The sequence below is a fragment of the Geotrypetes seraphini genome, chromosome 4 (assembly GCF_902459505.1).
Source record: "Geotrypetes seraphini chromosome 4, aGeoSer1.1, whole genome shotgun sequence".
NCBI classification, from domain to species: Eukaryota; Metazoa; Chordata; class Amphibia; order Gymnophiona; family Dermophiidae; genus Geotrypetes; species Geotrypetes seraphini.
The window spans coordinates 94,425,475-94,442,910 of NC_047087.1; the positions used below are offsets into that span (position 1 = coordinate 94,425,475).

Sequence of the window (17,436 nt, forward strand, 5' to 3'; positions counted from 1 at the left end):
AAACACTGTTAGTGGTCTTTGAGTGATTTTACTTCCTGGTGAATCTTCTGTGAGGAATTGAACCCGAGACCGTGGATGGTAAGGCCGCTTCAACCTTACATTTTGGGGGAGTCCAACCTTACAGTAACTCCTTTCTTCATTCACATAGCTAGAGCTAAATAAGTAGACAAGCTTTGTGTGAATAACTTGAGCCACTTACACTATCACATACATTACAGCAGTAAATGGCTGCATGCTCAAAGTTTGGGTTTGTATTTCAATGCCTTTAATTTTTTGTGGGCATTATTCCAAACCTCTATGATCTACCGGATAATTGACCAGCATCCACCAATCATTCTTTGTCAAATAATTTGTTCAGTATATGGCAAAAATGTGCTTTGCAGATTACAACTGGGACCAGCACAAATACTGCATGATTTTTCTGTACAAGATAACATATCCTTTTCTTTATGTGATCTATAAAGCTCACATACCTCTTCCCTACAACATCTCTGACTAATTTGTATATGGCCTCATAAAAGATATCACAACCTGACAACCTGAAAGAAATCCAGTCTCCAGTAAAATCAATATCCATGAAAGGCTTCATATTCAGCAAGTCTCTTATGACTCCCTTGGACATATAAATGAGAGGAACATGTCTATTTGATTCTCGATAATGATTGGTTCTGGGTGTAACAAATGTGGCAAGTAATGAGCCAGGGACATCTCCCAGGCATCTACAAACTGAACACCGACACCTGAAAACATCTTCCTCATGATTACATCCAGTTGCACTGAAAACCAGTCACTGTTGTAGAGGCTGATCTCTGGCCCTAATTCCTGCACATTGGCTGTCCTTATGACAACAAGGGTACTGGGGCTCCGTTCTAGCAGGCGAAGAACAGCCTTGCGAATGTTTCTCAGTCTCCGCATATATACCTCTAAGGGAAATGTGCTGAAGTGTGACCAAATGGTCAGGGCCACCACAGTGTTCCTTCCTCCCGCGATGCCATCCAGCTCATTAGCAATGTAACGCAGTTGGCTGATGGACACTGTTGAGAAGCGAATTGGAGGGCCATGGCAACGGAACTTTACCATGATGTTATGTTCTGTGTCCACTGATATGAAAGGGCCCACATTCTTAGGGCTGCCAAGGTTAAATTCCTTGAGATCTGGAAATACACAAAAAAAAGAAATAGGTTTTCTGTTCTTTCTTATGAGCAAGATAAAACAGAAATATGAAACAGTATATTTCTACTTTGTTTCTCCAAAACAATCCAGACATTCTTGGCAAGGTTGATCTAAGCTGGACAGATTAAGCTCCAATATCCTACCTATGATTCAAACCTACCCTACTTTCCTATAAATTATTGTAGTTTTTCCCTTCTTCCCCAACTGTCATGTTTAGAAGTAGCACACTACTCTCTCCCTCTCTTTAATATAGACTGTGAGCTGTTTAGATGTTTTTACAATAAGCAGGATAACAAATTCTAAATAAATCTGAAAACTTAAGTTTATTCTCCACCAGCAGCTGGAAATGGAGAACTATTGGTTTGATGACTCCACCTTGTATAGGGTCCTATGCAGCCCACTTGCCAGACAATATTTCTCAGACCCCAGTAGACTGGAGGTGTACAGTATGGATCTGGCCTGAGGAGCTTAATTTTAGGGTGTCATGTTAGCGGTTGACCTTTGGGGCTGGAATTAAGAAACAAACAAAATCAGCTAGACTTGGCTAAGACCAGTCTACAAAGCCAAGGAGTTGGGGGTGAGCCAGCTGAACAAAAAAGAGATTAGGTTCTTAACTTGCTAATATATTTTCTAGTAGATACAGTAGGTGTGTCATTCTGGATGGTAGGGTATTCTCCCCATGCTTGGGGGCTATGCAGAAGGAATCCACTCCAGTTTTTCAACACCTCCTCCTTCACTAGAAGGTTCTGCTGCCCCTTTCAGTTTGTACCAAACCAGGCAATAGTCCTGCTGTGATCTTAGACTCAGAAGAATCTCTGAAAATTGAGTATTGTTATCAATTCTTCACTTACATTTAAGGACCAACTGAACTCGCTTATTAAAAAGTATTTTTTCAGCCTCTGTGCTCTGGGAAGAGTGAGAGCATTCTTTCACCAACAACACTTTTCTGTGTTGGTTCAATCAATCATTTTGTCAAGGTTGGATTACTGCAATTCAGTGTATTTGGGTCTTTCAAAGGTCAGTCTGCAGAGACTTCAATTAATACAGAACACTACAGCTAAACTTATTTTCGGTAAGAGTAAATTCGATCACGTAACCCCTCTGCTCAAGGAATTACATTGGCTTCCAGTGTATCTCAGAATTCAATTTAAGTGCATTTGTATTGCATTTAAGATTCTATTTGGCATTTTTACTACTTTGATTCCTTTAGACTAGAATGTTCATAGATCTCAACTTGCCAGAAGTTCTTAAAAATTAAAACTTACATTTCCCCCTCTCAGTGGTAAAAACAAAACCTTTAAGAGATTTAGTCATTCTTTTGCTTTTAAATTAATCGAATTCTGGAATGCTTTACTGCTTACATTAAGAAGTTTCCAGAACTCGCTCATCCAATCACACAGAAATCCACCACCCTGATGGCCAAAGACAAAGTATGCAGTCTGGGGATGATTCTTGATGGTGACCACATCTCCCAAGTAGTATCTGCCTAGTTCTACTACCTCCGACAGCTACAAAAAATCAGATGATACTTCTCGGAACCAGACTTCTCTCAATTACCCTATTACTTCATCCTCTCCTGTATGGACTAGAGGTCTGCACGGGAACGGGGATCGCGGGAATCCCCCCTCTGGCCCACGGGACTCCCCTCTAGCCAACGGGACTCCCACGGGGATGGAAGGCTTTGGAAGCAGGGTTCGTCCATATAATATAATGGACACATCAGCCTTAGTAAAAGAGGGGGTTTATAAGTTAATTACCTGAACAGAAAACAAAAAAAGGGTTCCACCAAAGAGATTCCACAAGGAAAACAGCAGCGCAAACACAAAAGAAACTGTGGAATTGATGGTCCTGTCAGAAGTAATTACTGCTTTTTATGGGGACAGGTAGGGATGGAGGTAATTCCTTGCGGGGATGGGTGAGGACGGAAAGGATCCTGACGGGGACGGGTGGGGACAGAGAGGATCCTGGCGGGGATGGATGGGATTTCTGTCCCCGTGCAACTCTCTAGTATGGACTACTGCCAACATGCTCCTAAATGGACTTACTGCAAAAAACTTCCTTCAACTGCAATGAGTACAAAATGCCACCATCTGACTACTGAAGAATCTCCACATAAGAGGCTCAATCACCCCACTGGCTGCCGATCGACAAACGATGTATATTCAAAGGCTTAGTAATCACCTACAAACTCTTCTTCCATGACATGGTACTAGCTTATCAAGCCTATAAACTTCCATTCTATGCCCCAAATCAACCGCTTTGCTCACAAGAAGAAAAACGACTACATGCGCCCTCAGGATGCGCCATCCGCCTTGAGAGTGCCTGAAAAAGATCTTACTCGCACTCCCTACTGCGCCTCTGGAACAAACTACCTACCAGCAAAAGATCATTAGAAGGCCTACTAAACTTCAGGAAAGCTATAAAAACATATCTTCCCCATGATCTTGTGCCCCAAATGCTCCACTACCTTGAGTCTCACAAGCTGATGAGCTCTGTCCTATGTCTGACTATACCACATTCTATCATACAATGTTCTACCACACTACATCAGACTGTTCATCACTGTCCTCCTATGCCATACTATTTGCCAGTGTTTTTTAACCTGCGGTACGCGTACCCTAGGGGGCATGCGGGTTGCCTGTTGGGGGTATGCAGGCTAACCGCCAATTCCTCCCTGCCACACCCCATCTATTTTTCTATAGTTGTTTCTGAGGTGACATTACATATTTTAAAATCATCTGCCTTGATCTCTTTGAAACCCCCCCAAATATAAATGATAATTAACATTTTCTCTGCGTGGTGTGCTTAGTGTTTTTATAATTTTGTGGTTACCATTATGTATTAATAAGATTATATTGTGTGTATATGAAAAATGGATGGGGGTGGGGTCAGGGGTGGAGTTTGGGCAGGTCAGGGGCAGGTCTGGGGCAGAGTTTGGATGGTGCTGGGGCTTGTGCAGGGTACTCGGTTGGTATTTGTTAGGCTTAGCGGGTACTTTGCTTGAAAAGGTTGAGAAGCACTGATCTAGAATACATAAGGCTTTTCACCTTGCTATATTTTGTTACAGGGAATGAGTAGCATCTCCTTACAGAAGCATCAATGAGAACACAATACTGTATTTCAATCCTTAAAACAGAACATTACTACTTGAATATAACAAGCTTTCAATATATGATTGCTGTGATGCTTCCAAGCCTTGTAATTCTTGAGATACATGACAAGGCTAATGTAGCAAGCTGGGAACCTGGAGACTTTAATTTGATTCCCTTCTCAAATGCTTAATCTGCGACCCTGAGAAAGTCGCATTATCTCCATGTGAATCATATAAAGTTGAGGATGGTTTGATTCAGGGATGTTAAAGCCATATAGAGCCATGAACACTGACAGCACCATTTAAACAATACAATTATTTCATTCAAGAATCACATTAACTGCAGTTATTTGCTGTTAAGAAAAATAATCTTCTCCCCTGTACATATCCAACAGAAGATTAAGTTCTTACCTTGATAACCTTCTTTCTGGTAGATATGTCTAGCAGTCCTGACTACAGGTAATATCACCCAAATCATGAGTTGTGTTGCAGAAAGATGAAATTTACATTCTTCAATACCTCCTCCTTCTCCAGTGGGTATAGTGTCCCCTTCAGTTTGTACCAAAGCAATCAATCACTACTACAACACAAGAAATAGAAAGGAGGGGTACGGGGAACATCCCCGATAATACATTTCTGTCCTGCTGTATAAGACAAAATTAAACCAAGTTAATCAACTCATAAGATAAACTAAGGTGGAATGCACAACCCAGCAGTCAAAGTTCAACCAGCACCAATACTTATGTGAGAGACTTGCCTTTTTTTTTTTTATATTCGTATTTTACTCTTCATATCAGACTTGCAGGAGAAGATCTCCAGCTCTGAACATACACTCTGTCTGAGGCAGTAAAGCAGGCGAATTCTGACAGGGCAGGACTTCGACAAATCTACCAGAAATAAGATTGAAATAAGAACCTAATCTTTCATTCTGATGCAATATGTCTAGGAGTACTGACTATAGGTAACTTACTTAAACAGACTCCTGAGTGTAGGGTGAGAGAGATGAGTCTGCCCTATCCACTCTGTAAATCTTTGTAAATGTATGGAGAGTTGACATAACTGCCCTACAAATCTCCTCAGGTGGATTAGCCTGAGACTCCGCCTATGAAGAAGCCACACTTCAAGTGGAGTGTGCTCTCAAGGAAAATAGGCGGCTGTTTCCCACATCGAGGAGATCGCCATACAAATCCATCTGGAAATTATCTAGAGCCTAGCAGCATTGGTGAGGCAAAAAGATGATTTGAGAGATGAAATGTATTTGTCACTGCAAGATAACAGAGAACTCTCTGCACATCTAGCAATTCCAACACTGTACCTCTCTTCTTAGAACCTGTAGAATGGAACACAGGTAACCTGACCTTCTGATTGATACGCACTACAGCTGAGGCGCACCAGGTTTGCATGACATGGCAGACATGGCCAATCCAGTGCCACCAGGATTCCAAACTCTGGATGGTTCGCTATCCACCGTATAATCCAGCCTATCATGGACCACGAAGGAAACACATACAGCAGCCCTTGTTCAGGCCACGGTTGAACTAAGGCATTGAAGCCGGTTCTTCCCGGCTCAAACCTGTGGCTGAAGAACCGATCCACTTTCTTATTTTCTGTCAGGAGGTCAAGCACCGTCCAACCCCATCAATGCACTATGCAGTTGAATGCTTTGTGGGACAGAGACCACTCCCCTGAGTCCAAGGTGCACATTGTCTACTCCTGCTAAATGACCTGCCGAGAATGCCTGCAGATGGGATTCTGCCAAATGAAACAACAATTTGGCTTCTGGGTGAAGTTGAGTACCTTGGTGCCTCCCTGTCGATTGACATAAGCCCCTGCTCTGGTATTATCTAAGAAAACCCTGATTGCTTTGCCTTCCAAGGATTTTTTCAGCGTTTGCAGGGTGAGCTGAACGGCTCGCAGCTCCAGTCAGTTTATGGACCACTTCCTTGGAAACGGTGTCCATTGACCCTCAACTGGGTGACCAAGGCAATACCCCCCCCCCCCAGAATCACCAAGATGAAATGTGCAGTGGCATGCTTTTCTCTGACAACTCTGGTTGAAACTACCAACGCAAGCTCTGACACATTTCCTCCGTCCAGGCTAGTGGTTTCTAGAGTGAATCCATCTGTGGGAACCATTGGGACAACAGAGTGTCCTAGAGAGGACGCGTATCAGCCTTTGCCCAAGGGATTAGTTCAATGGATGCTGTCATGGATCCTAGTAAGTGGAGATAGTACCACCGTAGGAATTGCCATCTTCAGGATGTCTGAAATCTGCTTTGTAAACTTCTGTTTGCATGGCTCGGGAAGAAAGACACGACTCTCAGCTGTGTTGAAACAAATTCCCAAATACTCCAGGGTTCTGGGTTAGCTCCAGGTGACTCTTTCAGAAGTTGACAATCCAGCCCAGATCACGCAACAGCTGGACCACCTGGAACACTGCTCGCTCTCTCTCTCTCTCTCTCTCTTTCCATCATGGATGAGACTGATCAACCAGTCCTTCAAGTTAGGATGTACCTGAATTCCCTCCTTTCTGAGGTGAGCATCCACCACTATAAACATCTTAGGGATTAGGACTTGTATACCACCTTCTTGTAGTTTTATAACCACATTCAAAGCGGTTTACATACAGGTACTTCAAGCATTTTTCCCTATCTGTCCTGGTGGACTCACTCTATCTAATGTACCTAGGGCAGTGGAGGATTGTTAAGGTCATTGCCAGACTGAAGGGAAGTGCAGAGAACTGAAAATGTCTCTCTAGCACATAAAACCTTAAGAACTTTCTGTGCTCCAGAAATATGGGAATATGGAAATAAGCCTCTGTCAAATCTAGGAGGCCAGGAATTCCCCTGGTGCAACCGCCTCAATGACTGAAATCTTCATGTGGAACTGTGGCACTTTTATTGCTGCACTGACTGACTTCAGATCCAGGATTGGTCTCCAATCTCCGTCTTTCTTGGGAAAAATGAAGTATATTGAGTATCTTCCCAAGCCCGATTCTGAGAGAGATACGGGCTCGATGGCTCAAATGTCTAAGAGCCTTTGTACTGTTGCTCAGCTTCTGATCACCTTCTCCAACCAAAGAGTCTACAAAAGTAATCCGCTAGGGGGTAGCTGAATTTGAGTTTGTATCCGAGTCGTATTATCTTCCAGCAGCCCGAGCTGATCCATGCCCATGCCTCCCAATAGGCCGTTAACCTCCTTCTTATCTGTGGAGGCACAGATACTGACCTGGCATCATTGAGACTTTTTGGAGGCTGCAGGGGTGCACAGTCCACAGAACTATGCCTTGAGTTTCCATACTTCTGCCAAGAATCATGATATGTTCTCTGGGTAGCAGTTCCTCCAGAGTACTGGTGAAAGTGCCTTGAGCCACCAAAATTACCTCAACTAGACCCTCTAGGAGCAGAAGGTCTGCTGTCTGGAAGGTTGACAGTCTGCCACACTGCCCATGAGATCATCCAATCCTTTACCGAAGAGCATCTGTCCCTTAAAGGGGAGCCTAGAGTAGCTTTCAAAGACAGATCTTCTGCCCACTGCCTGATCCAAACCATTCTGTAGGTGGAGACAGAGTAAGCAGACACCTTGCTCAAGACATTACATTAGTGATTTCTATTCCGCTAATACCTTGCGGTTCAAGGCGGATTACAAAAGAAGTTATCTGGCCATTTCCAGAGGAATTGAAGAGTAGGGCGATTTGCTACAGAGAATTAGGATTAGTCTTGCGCTGTTAGTTTGTCTTCAAGGATGTCTTGAATAGGATGGTTTTTATTTCTTTTCTAAACGATTTGTAGTCTGTAGTCATTATCAGTAAATTGGAGAGTTGGTAGTCTAGTTTTGCTGCTTGAGTTGCTAGCAGGCCGTCGTACAGTTTTTTTTGTTTGATGTTTTTTCGTTTTCATCTCAGATATTATTAAATAATATCCCCCTTCAACATGTAGATAAAACAAAAATATTGGGAGTAACCTTGGACCAAGAACTAAATTATCATAATCAAATCAGTACAGTTGTCAAAAACTGTTTCAATAAACTGTGACTTATTAGATCAATTGCAAAAGTTCTCAAACCAGAAGCACTTAATATTCTCATCCACTCTCTGATCATTTCTAGGCTAGATTATTGTAACTCTTTATACTGTGGAATAACTCATAAAGAAATAAGAAGATTACAAATAATACAAAATACAGCCATTAAAATTATAACAAACTCAAAGAAATATGACCATGTTACTCCGCTTTTACAAGATGCACACTGGTTACCAATTATACATAGAATTACATTTAAAATTGCATTACTAACATTTAAAATCCAACAAGTACACACGCCATTATTTCTAGATAGACTATTAATCCCTTATTCTTCGTTAAGGACGCTAAGATCAACACAACAAAATTTACTAACTATCCCTTCATTAAAAATAATTGGGACAAGAAGAACAACTATATTTTCAGTGCAAGCACCTCAACTGTGGAATAATCTACCTATTTATTTACGTAACGAAACATCACTAGACAAATTTAAACATGGTTTGAAAAGCATTCTTTATAGAGATGCATTCAATACATAAATAGATAATGATAATAAACACAATATTTATCCTTTAGGAAACAAATATGCAGAACATCAAAGGAATCAAATATATAGAACATCAACATAGAAATTATAAGAGTTCTTTTAATCTTACATTTCTTTCTTTTCTATCAGAACATCTTTTTTTTTTTTCTTTCTCTCTTTCTTTCCTTCATTACTTTTCTCACCTACCCTACCCTTATGTATAAACCTTAATTGTTAAAAAAATTTTTTATTTTTTTTTTTAAATTGTAATTCCATTTTTTCTTTACCCACTTGTTTCAGTTTGTATTAATAATACATAATGATTAGTTTGTTTAATTTTGTCTTATTTGTATTTGTCACCCTAGTTTTTTTTATTGTACATTTCAATTATGTAATACGCATTGAAATATTTGATATTGCGTAAAATCAAAATTTAATAAACTTGAAACTTGATGTCTCTGATTGGGGAATGAGTGAATGGTTTGTGCATTCTCCTGTGTCTGGTTGAGGTAGTTTGGATTAGGCGGTTACTTAGGTAGGCTGGGCTGTCTCCGTTTATGGTTTTAAATAGTAGGCAGTAGAATTTGAATTGTACTCTTGCTTATATTGGGAGCCAGTGTGAATCTAGGTAAGCCACTGTGATGTGGTCGTGTTTCCTCAGTGAATAGATAAGTCTTAGTGCTGTGTTTTGAACAGTTTGTAGTTGTTTTATCATGGTTGTGGGGCAGGGGAGATAGAATATGTTGCAGAAGTCTAGAAGACCCAGGAATAGGGACTGGACCAAGAGCTGGAATTGTGTTCCGTTGAAGAATTTTCGAACTTGCCTTAAGTTTCTCATGACTGTAAATTATTTTTGTATTGTTTTGTTGATTTGTGGTTGCATGGTACAGCATCTGTCTATTGTCATTCCTAGAAGTTTTAAAGTGGGTTGTATAGGGTATGTGATTGAGTTTATTAGTAGTTGGGGTTTTATTATTTTCGAGGAGAATGAATTTTGTCTTGTCTGGGTTCAGTTTCAGTTTGTGATTATTCATCCATGTTGCAACTGTTTCAAATGTCCTGTGTAGTGTGTCTGTCATGGAGGATGTTGGTTGGTCAAAAGGAAGGAGAATGATGTTGTCATCTGCATAGCTATAGGAGGTTAAGCCTAATTTGTCCAGGCAGGTGCCGAGGGATACAATGTAGAGATTGAAGAGTTGGGGATAGTGGAGATCCTTGGGGTACGCCGCAGGGGTTGGACCATGGTTCTGATTTTTCTTTGTTCAACTTGACTCTGTAGGTTCTGGATTGTAAGAAGCCTTGAAACCATGCGTGAACCTTGTCTGTGATTCCTATTGTTTCTAGTATTTGTAGTAGGATGTTGTGGTCCACCAGGTCAAATGCCGCGGTGAGACCCAGCTGTATAATCAGCATTTTTCTGCCTATGTTGAGGTGTTGTCTAGCTGTGTCCAGAAGGGAACCTAGTAGTGTCTCTGTGCTGTAGTTGGTTCTGAAACCCAATTGTGTAGGATGGAGTATGTTGTGGTCTTCTAGGTGAGGAGTTTGGCTACCAGGCCTTCCATTAGTTTGACATAGAGTGACATTCCATAGTTTGACATTGAGGCTATGGGTCTGTAGTTGGATGGTTGGTCTGTTGCTCCTTTAGGGTCTTTTAGGATTGGGGTAACAACGATTTTGCTGAGGTCTTGCGGGAAAAGGCCATCTGTGAGCATGGTTTGTATCCATTGTAAGAGGAGAGCGCGGAATTTGGTAATGGAGGATTTTAATAGGTATGGAGGGCAGTGGTTGAGATCGCAGCTTGAATGGCTGTATTTTTTGTAGAGTTTGTTAAGGTCAGACCATTGTATTGTGGGGAAGTGGGACCCGGTTCTGTCTGCCGCTGCTGAATCTTTTTCTGTGGGGGGCATTGTGATCTCTTCTGTAGAGGGTAGTCCTGGCAGTTGTGATTTTGTTTTTAAGTATTCGGCTAAAAGTGTAGCTGAAGGGGGAGGGTTCCATTATTGGCCAGATAGGGCTTGGTGTCTGTGAGTTCTTTTAGTATTAGGAATAATTTTTTGTGTCTTGGGTTTCCTTTGCCTATTAGGTTGGAGTAGTGTGTTTTTTTCTTTTAGTTTCAGTTTGTATTGTTGGTTTAGTTTTTTTCCATGCTGTTTTCGTGGGTTCTTGGTTATTCTTTCTCCATTTTCTTTCTAGTTGCCTGCATTGTCTTGAGTAGGAGTAATTCGCTATCGAACCATTTGTCTGATCATCTGCTAATTCTGATTTTTGTTTGTATTGGGGCTAGCTCGTCTAGGGTAGCTGTGCTTAGGTTGCACCATTGTGAGACGAAGTCCTTGGGGTTGCATTCTTGGATTGCTGCATTTGTTTTAGTCCAGAATTTGGAGGGGTCGATGTATTTACGAGAGTTGTAGGTTGATCTTTGGGGTTTTGGTTTGGTATTGTCTTTGGCCCAGTTGAGGTTGAAGGAGTATGTGTAGTGGTCTGACCAGAGGGATCTAGACCACTTTCCATTTGATGTTTGAATCTCTGGCAGTAAGGGCTGTTGGGTCATGAAGGCTGCTATGTCTAGTTGGTGACCTTTTTCATGTATGATTTGTGGATCTAAAATCTTGTATGTTAGGGCTTTGAGGAATGACAGTAGGTTTTCTACTTGTTTGGAGGATTGGTCTTCAAGATGGAGGTTTAGGTCTCCTAGGATTAGGTTGTAAGTTGCTCTTAGTGAATTTTGGTATATAAAATCTTCAAATTCAGGTCTTACTGTGTTCCAATTCCCTGGTGTTATGTAGCAGAGCATGCAAGTATGGATTCTTTTAGTGCGGTGCATGAGAGTTGGCAGGCTAGTAGATCCATGTAAGGGGTGGAAGTTTTGGCTAGTATATTCAGATTTAGGGAGTTTCTGACTATGATGGCTAGACCTCCTCCCCTTTTTTTTTTCTGCAGACCATTGTTATTTTGTATCCATTGGGGCAGACTTCTGTTATCCTGGGATCTGAGTCTAATGTAAGCCAGGTTTCTGTGAGGAAGAGGCAGTCCAGATTCTCGTTTTCTATCTAGTCTTGGTATATAAAATCTTCAAATTCAGGTCTGTCTTAGGGCCTAGAGCTCTGATGTTTATGTAGGCACATGTAAGTGTTGTGTATTCTGTTTGTGCACTGTTTATTGTTTTTGGATAGATGAGTGGTCTTTGGTGAGGATGTGGTTTGGTCATGGAGGGATTTGTTGGTCTTCTTCCCCATGTTGGTGTGATGGTGTGCTATGCATAGGTCTGGTAATTTATGTGCCTGTCCATTGTGGTTCTCCTGGTTGAGTTGTGAATTCTGTTAGTAGTTGTAATAATTGGAATTTACAATTTACAATTATTTAATGAGCGATCTAGACTCTATAAAATAAAAATAAACCAAGCAAAAATGAAATACTATTCTGATAAAATATTTAAAGCCAAAAATTCATCAGCACTTTATACAATACTAAACACAATAACAATCTGAAACTACAAAGAAAAACCTGATGCAATTGGTAATACTCTCACCGCTCAAGAACTTGCGGATCATTTCATTGAGAAAATTAATAACATCAGGAAAACTTTCATAGTAAACCAACAAGTAACAAATGATCACGAACAAACCAATTCAGAATCATTAATTTCAAGGTGTTCTAGATTTAAACTACCTAGTTTAAAAGAAATTGAGTCCATTTTTAAATCTATCAATATTAAGGGCTCTAAAGCTGATCTAATCCCACCTTTCATTCTAAAGCATTACTTTCATATTTTTGGACCGTTCATTCATACCTTAATTACTGAGAGTCTGAGTCAAAACACGGTACCAATGTCATGGAAAAAAATCAATCATTCGTCCTATCATCAAAGATAAAAATGTTAGTTCTAAATACCCATCTAATTATAGACCAATAGCCAATATTCCTTTTCTGGCAAAACTAACGGAAAAGATAGTTTTCAATCAAATTTCAGATTTTGTGGAAAAAACTAATGTTCTTCATCCCAACCAAACTGGTTTTAGACATCACCATAGTACTAAACTTTCATTGATTGGTATGACCACCTCTATTCAATACTTTTTAGATCACCACCAATCGACTTTGTTAATCTCACTTGATCTCTCTGTGGCTTTCGATACGATCGATCATCAACTTCTTCTTGAAAGACTTCAATCCATTGGTGTCACAGACCAAGTTCTTTCATGGTTTATATCTTATTTAACAGACCGCACTTCCACCGTTTTCTTTAAAGACTCAACATCTAAATCGTCATCAACTACTTATGGGGTTCCTCAAGGGTCTATTCTTTCTCCGTTATTATTTAATATTTTTCTCGCTCCACTAATTACCTTATGTCAATCCGTGGGTTTTCAAGTTTTTGCATATGCAGATGATATCCAGCTCCTGCATCCAATGGATACCAACAAAATATCTGATATCCAAGAGATCAGTGAGAAACTTGACCTAGTTCATCATTGGCTGAATACAAACAAACTGGTACTTAACATCAAAAAAACTAATGTGATGCTCTTCCCATGGAAAGAAAATTTTACTCTCATTGCTCCCATTACTATAAAAAATGTCCCCTTACAAATAGTTAATAATATAAAAATCTTATGGGTGACATTTGACACCAAATTGAATTTTCATGATCATTTCAGTAATATTGTTAAACCACCTTTTATAGATTACGCAGGATTCGATCTATTTCAAAATTTTTATGTCCAAAATCATTAAATATTCTTATTCACTCTTTAGTGATTTCTAAGTTAGACTATTGTAATGCTCTCTTTAAGGGAATATCACTAAACGAACTTAAACGCCTTCAAATTATTCAAAATGTTTCCATTAAACTCATCACTAAATCTAGAAAATTTGATCATGTTACACCTCTTTTAAAAAATGCACATTGGCTTCCAGTTATCCATCGGATAACATAAACTTTGTTTGCTCACCTTTAAGTCTCTTTTCAATAAGACTCCAGCATTTATATATAAACTATTAATACCATATCATCCAAGCAGAACTTTAAGATCCAATGAACAAAATTTATTGACCATTCCTTCACTTAAGATTATCAATACTAGACGGCAGTTTATCTTTTCGGTAACTGCTCCACAGACTTGGAACGTCCTTCCAATCTATTTACGAAAGGAGCAGGATTTAGGAAAATTTAAAAGTAATCTAAAAACATTTCTTTTTAAAGATGCTTTTGATATTTAATTTAACAATTCTAAGGCCAGTGATTTTATCATATTATATTATGCTTTTATTTGTTTTCCTATTGTATTTTTCCTTTGTTTTGCTATTCTTTACTGAATTGTATTTCAAACCCCTATTTTACCTTGTGTTTTGTGAATGATGTATTAGTCTTTAACCCAATGTTATTATTTAAAGTTTGTATTGTATTGTCTTTCATTGAATGTATTTTAAATTGTTCATCGCTTAGAATTTGATTAAGCGATTAATCAAGAGAAATATTAAATTTGAAACTTGAGATGTTGTTTGCTGTTGCTTTCCAGTTGGTTAAGAGTAAGATGATCACTAGGATAGTTTGCGTTTGTTTTTGTGTTGTAGGCTTCATTGTGCACGATAGGAGGTAGGAGTTGTAGAACGTGCGGTTGTAGGTGGTTCTTTTTTAAGAGAAGAAAAGGGAACGTTGCAGGGCTGTTGGGGGTGGAGTTGGTCTCCCATACCCGACCAACTCCTTCCCTTGCGGTTGCTGAGGTCCGGTCGGGCTGGGGCAGCTCCCGATTCAAACAGAGCTGCCCTGAAGAGGTGAAACTTTTTTAGAAAGAGAGCACCGCAAGGGCCATTGGGGGTGGAGTTGGCCTCCCACACCCGACCAACTCCTTCCCTTCCAGCTGCTGAGGTCCGGTCGGGTTGGGGCAGCTCCCGAGTCAAGCAGAGCTGCCCTGAAGTGAAGAAATTTTTAGGTAGGGAGAGGCGCCGCAAGGTCCATTGGGGGTGGTGTTGGCCCTCCAACACCCGACCAACTCCTACCCTTTCGGCTGCTGAGGTCCGGTCGGGTTGGGGCAGCTCTCGAGTCAAACGGAGCTGCCCTGAACAGGTGAAAGTTTTTTTTAGAAAGAGAGCACCACAAGGGTCATCATATAGGGCATCCACTACATAATCATAGGAGGTCAAATTCAAAAATCACTCTTAAGAAATCTGGCGACGTCTGGAACAAGAGAACCCAGTGACTTGGACTTGAAGCGAAGTAACGGTGACACCATTGTCAAGGCCCATGTGAAGAATGGCCAATAATACTAAAACCGAGAATGACTCCACACGTTCTTGTGCACACCAATGCTGGGAAGTCCTCCATGCCTTAGAATAGGCAGAGACTGTAGTTTCCTTCTTAGACTTGAGAAGGGTGGCAACAGCTGAATATCCTTTGCGATCTAACGCTTCACGTTCAATAGCCATACCGTAAGAGCATAGTCATCCGGATCTGCCATGCATACCGGACCCTGAGAAAGCAGGTCTGGATGCACCTGCAAATTCAGGCCATGGCCTGAGAGAAGACGCAGCCGATCTGCAGGCCACAGCCTGCAAGTCCAATCTGGAGCCACCAGAATGACTCTTCCTTGATGAGCCACAATTCGTCAAATGACTTGGCCTATCATGAGTCAGGAAGGAAAGACATACAACAGGTCTTGTGGCCACAGCTTGACTACAACGTATAGACTTTCGCTTCCGGGCTCAAACCTTTAACTGAAGAAACAAACTGCCTTCTTGTTTCTTGCCATCACCCTGTACAATGGTCTGAAATACTGTTGGAGACAGCATCCACTCGCCCGGAGCCAAGGTCTATTGGTTGAGAAAATCTGCTTGAACATTGCCCACTCCTACAACATGTGCCGCTGAAAGCGCATGAAGATGACACTTTGCCCAGTGGAGAAGTAGGCAGGCTTACAGACCTAGAGATGCACTTGAAGCTTTCCAGGAGAATGTCATATGCCACCGCTGTGGCCTTGTTGGAGAAGACTCTGACTGCTTGTCCTTCTGCAACCTTGTCCTTGCTACAACCACAGCAGAGCCAAACCCTTGGCCCATAGTTCCAGCCGGTTTTTCAACTATTTCCTCTGCGAGGGCGTCCAAAACCCTTGAATTGGACGGCAGCTGCAATGGGCTCCCCAGCCCTGGAGACCGGCATCTGTCTTCTACAGAGGCAGGCTCTTGGAGAAAGACTGAGGAAGAAGCCACCACTACATACTGGCTCGAGTCTCCAGCATCCAAGGTAGACCTGTCTGTAACGCGTCCATCTGTGGAGATCAGCATGAGAGCAATGCATGTTGGAGAGGATGCATGTGAGCTCTTGCCCAAGGCACCACAACTATTGTTGCAACCATGGATCCCAGAACTTGAAGATAGCCTGTCGATGGAGCAGACCTATGCAGTAGACAAGGAATCTGGAGCATAATTTTTGTATGTGTGCCTTTGAAGATAGACTTGGCCAACAGCTGTGTTGAACAAGGCTCCCAGGTACTCCAGGGATGGATGTGACATCAAATTGCTCTTTTGGTAAATTACCATCCAACCCAGATCCTCCAGGACACAGATCACCTGATCCACTATATATTGCCCCAGAGAATGAGGAGCTATAAAAAGCTAGTCAACCAGATAGGGATGCACTCGCAGACTCCTCTAGTAGAAGTGAGCCGCTACCACAACCATCACTTAGGTGAAGGCCAAATGGCAGAGCTGAGAATTGATGATTTTACAGAACATGAAATCTGAGAAACTTCCTGTGCCCTGGGAAATAGGAATATGCACGTAGGCCTCTGTCAGATCCAGAGAGGCTAGGGACTTTCCCAGAGCCGCCGCTGCTTACAGGGCAAACCGTCTCCATGCGAAAGCTCAGAATTTTGAGTTCTGCATTTACGTGAGTAAGGTCCAGGATGGGTCTCCAATCGTCGGCGTGTGTCTTTGGCATGAAAAAAGATATGGCATGTCTGCCTGAACCCGCGTGTTTTGATAGCACCAGCTCAATGGCCCGAATATCAAGCAACTTTCTCACAGTGGCCAGAACCCGGGCTGCCTTCTCCAGGTACCCTACTAGAAAGTCCACAAATCAATTCACCAGAGGTCAGGCAAATTCCTGCTTGTATCTGGATCAAATGATGTCCAGAATCTACCGGTTAGACAAAATCTGAACCCAGGCCTGCAGAGAGCCTGTCCTTGATATGTAAAGGGAGATCTCCCGGCTTGGCACCATTGTGACTTCTTGGTAGAAAGAGGAGCTTGGGAAGCGAAGACTGGTTACGTCTGGATCCCAAAACCTTTGCCTGTATCTATGGTATAATCTCTGCAACTTGGAACTGGAATACAGGCGAGAGGCACCTGGAGCCACGAAAATTAGAGCACCCTGAGTATCTAAAGATTCTGGGTTTACTATCAGGCAGGGTCTGGGGGTGATGGTCCACCACAGAGTTCATGAGATCAGCCAGGTCTTTAGCAAATAATAATTGCCCCAGAAAAGATAGTCTGGCAAGAGCAGCTTTAGAGTTGGAATCACCAACCTATTATTTTCTGATCCAGAACATTCTATGAGCAGAAATGGAATAAGCTGAAGCTTTACCCAGGACACGAAGAATGTCATACAGGGCGCCAACCACAAAG

At 41.5% G+C, this 17,436-nt stretch overlaps 1 protein-coding gene across 2 annotated transcripts in view; it reads right to left on the bottom strand.

Annotated features, from left to right (window-relative positions):
* Positions 1-248: 248 nt before the first annotated feature.
* NXPE3 (neurexophilin and PC-esterase domain family member 3) overlaps positions 249-17,436 on the bottom strand; it is an 88,075-nt gene continuing 70,887 nt past the window's right edge. For both annotated transcript variants that reach the window (XM_033940832.1, XM_033940831.1), the window contains one exon: positions 249-1,154. In XM_033940832.1, coding sequence (XP_033796723.1) covers positions 604-1,154 — 551 coding nt within the window. In that variant the 3' untranslated portion in view covers positions 249-603. The remainder of the gene's footprint in view (positions 1,155-17,436) is intronic.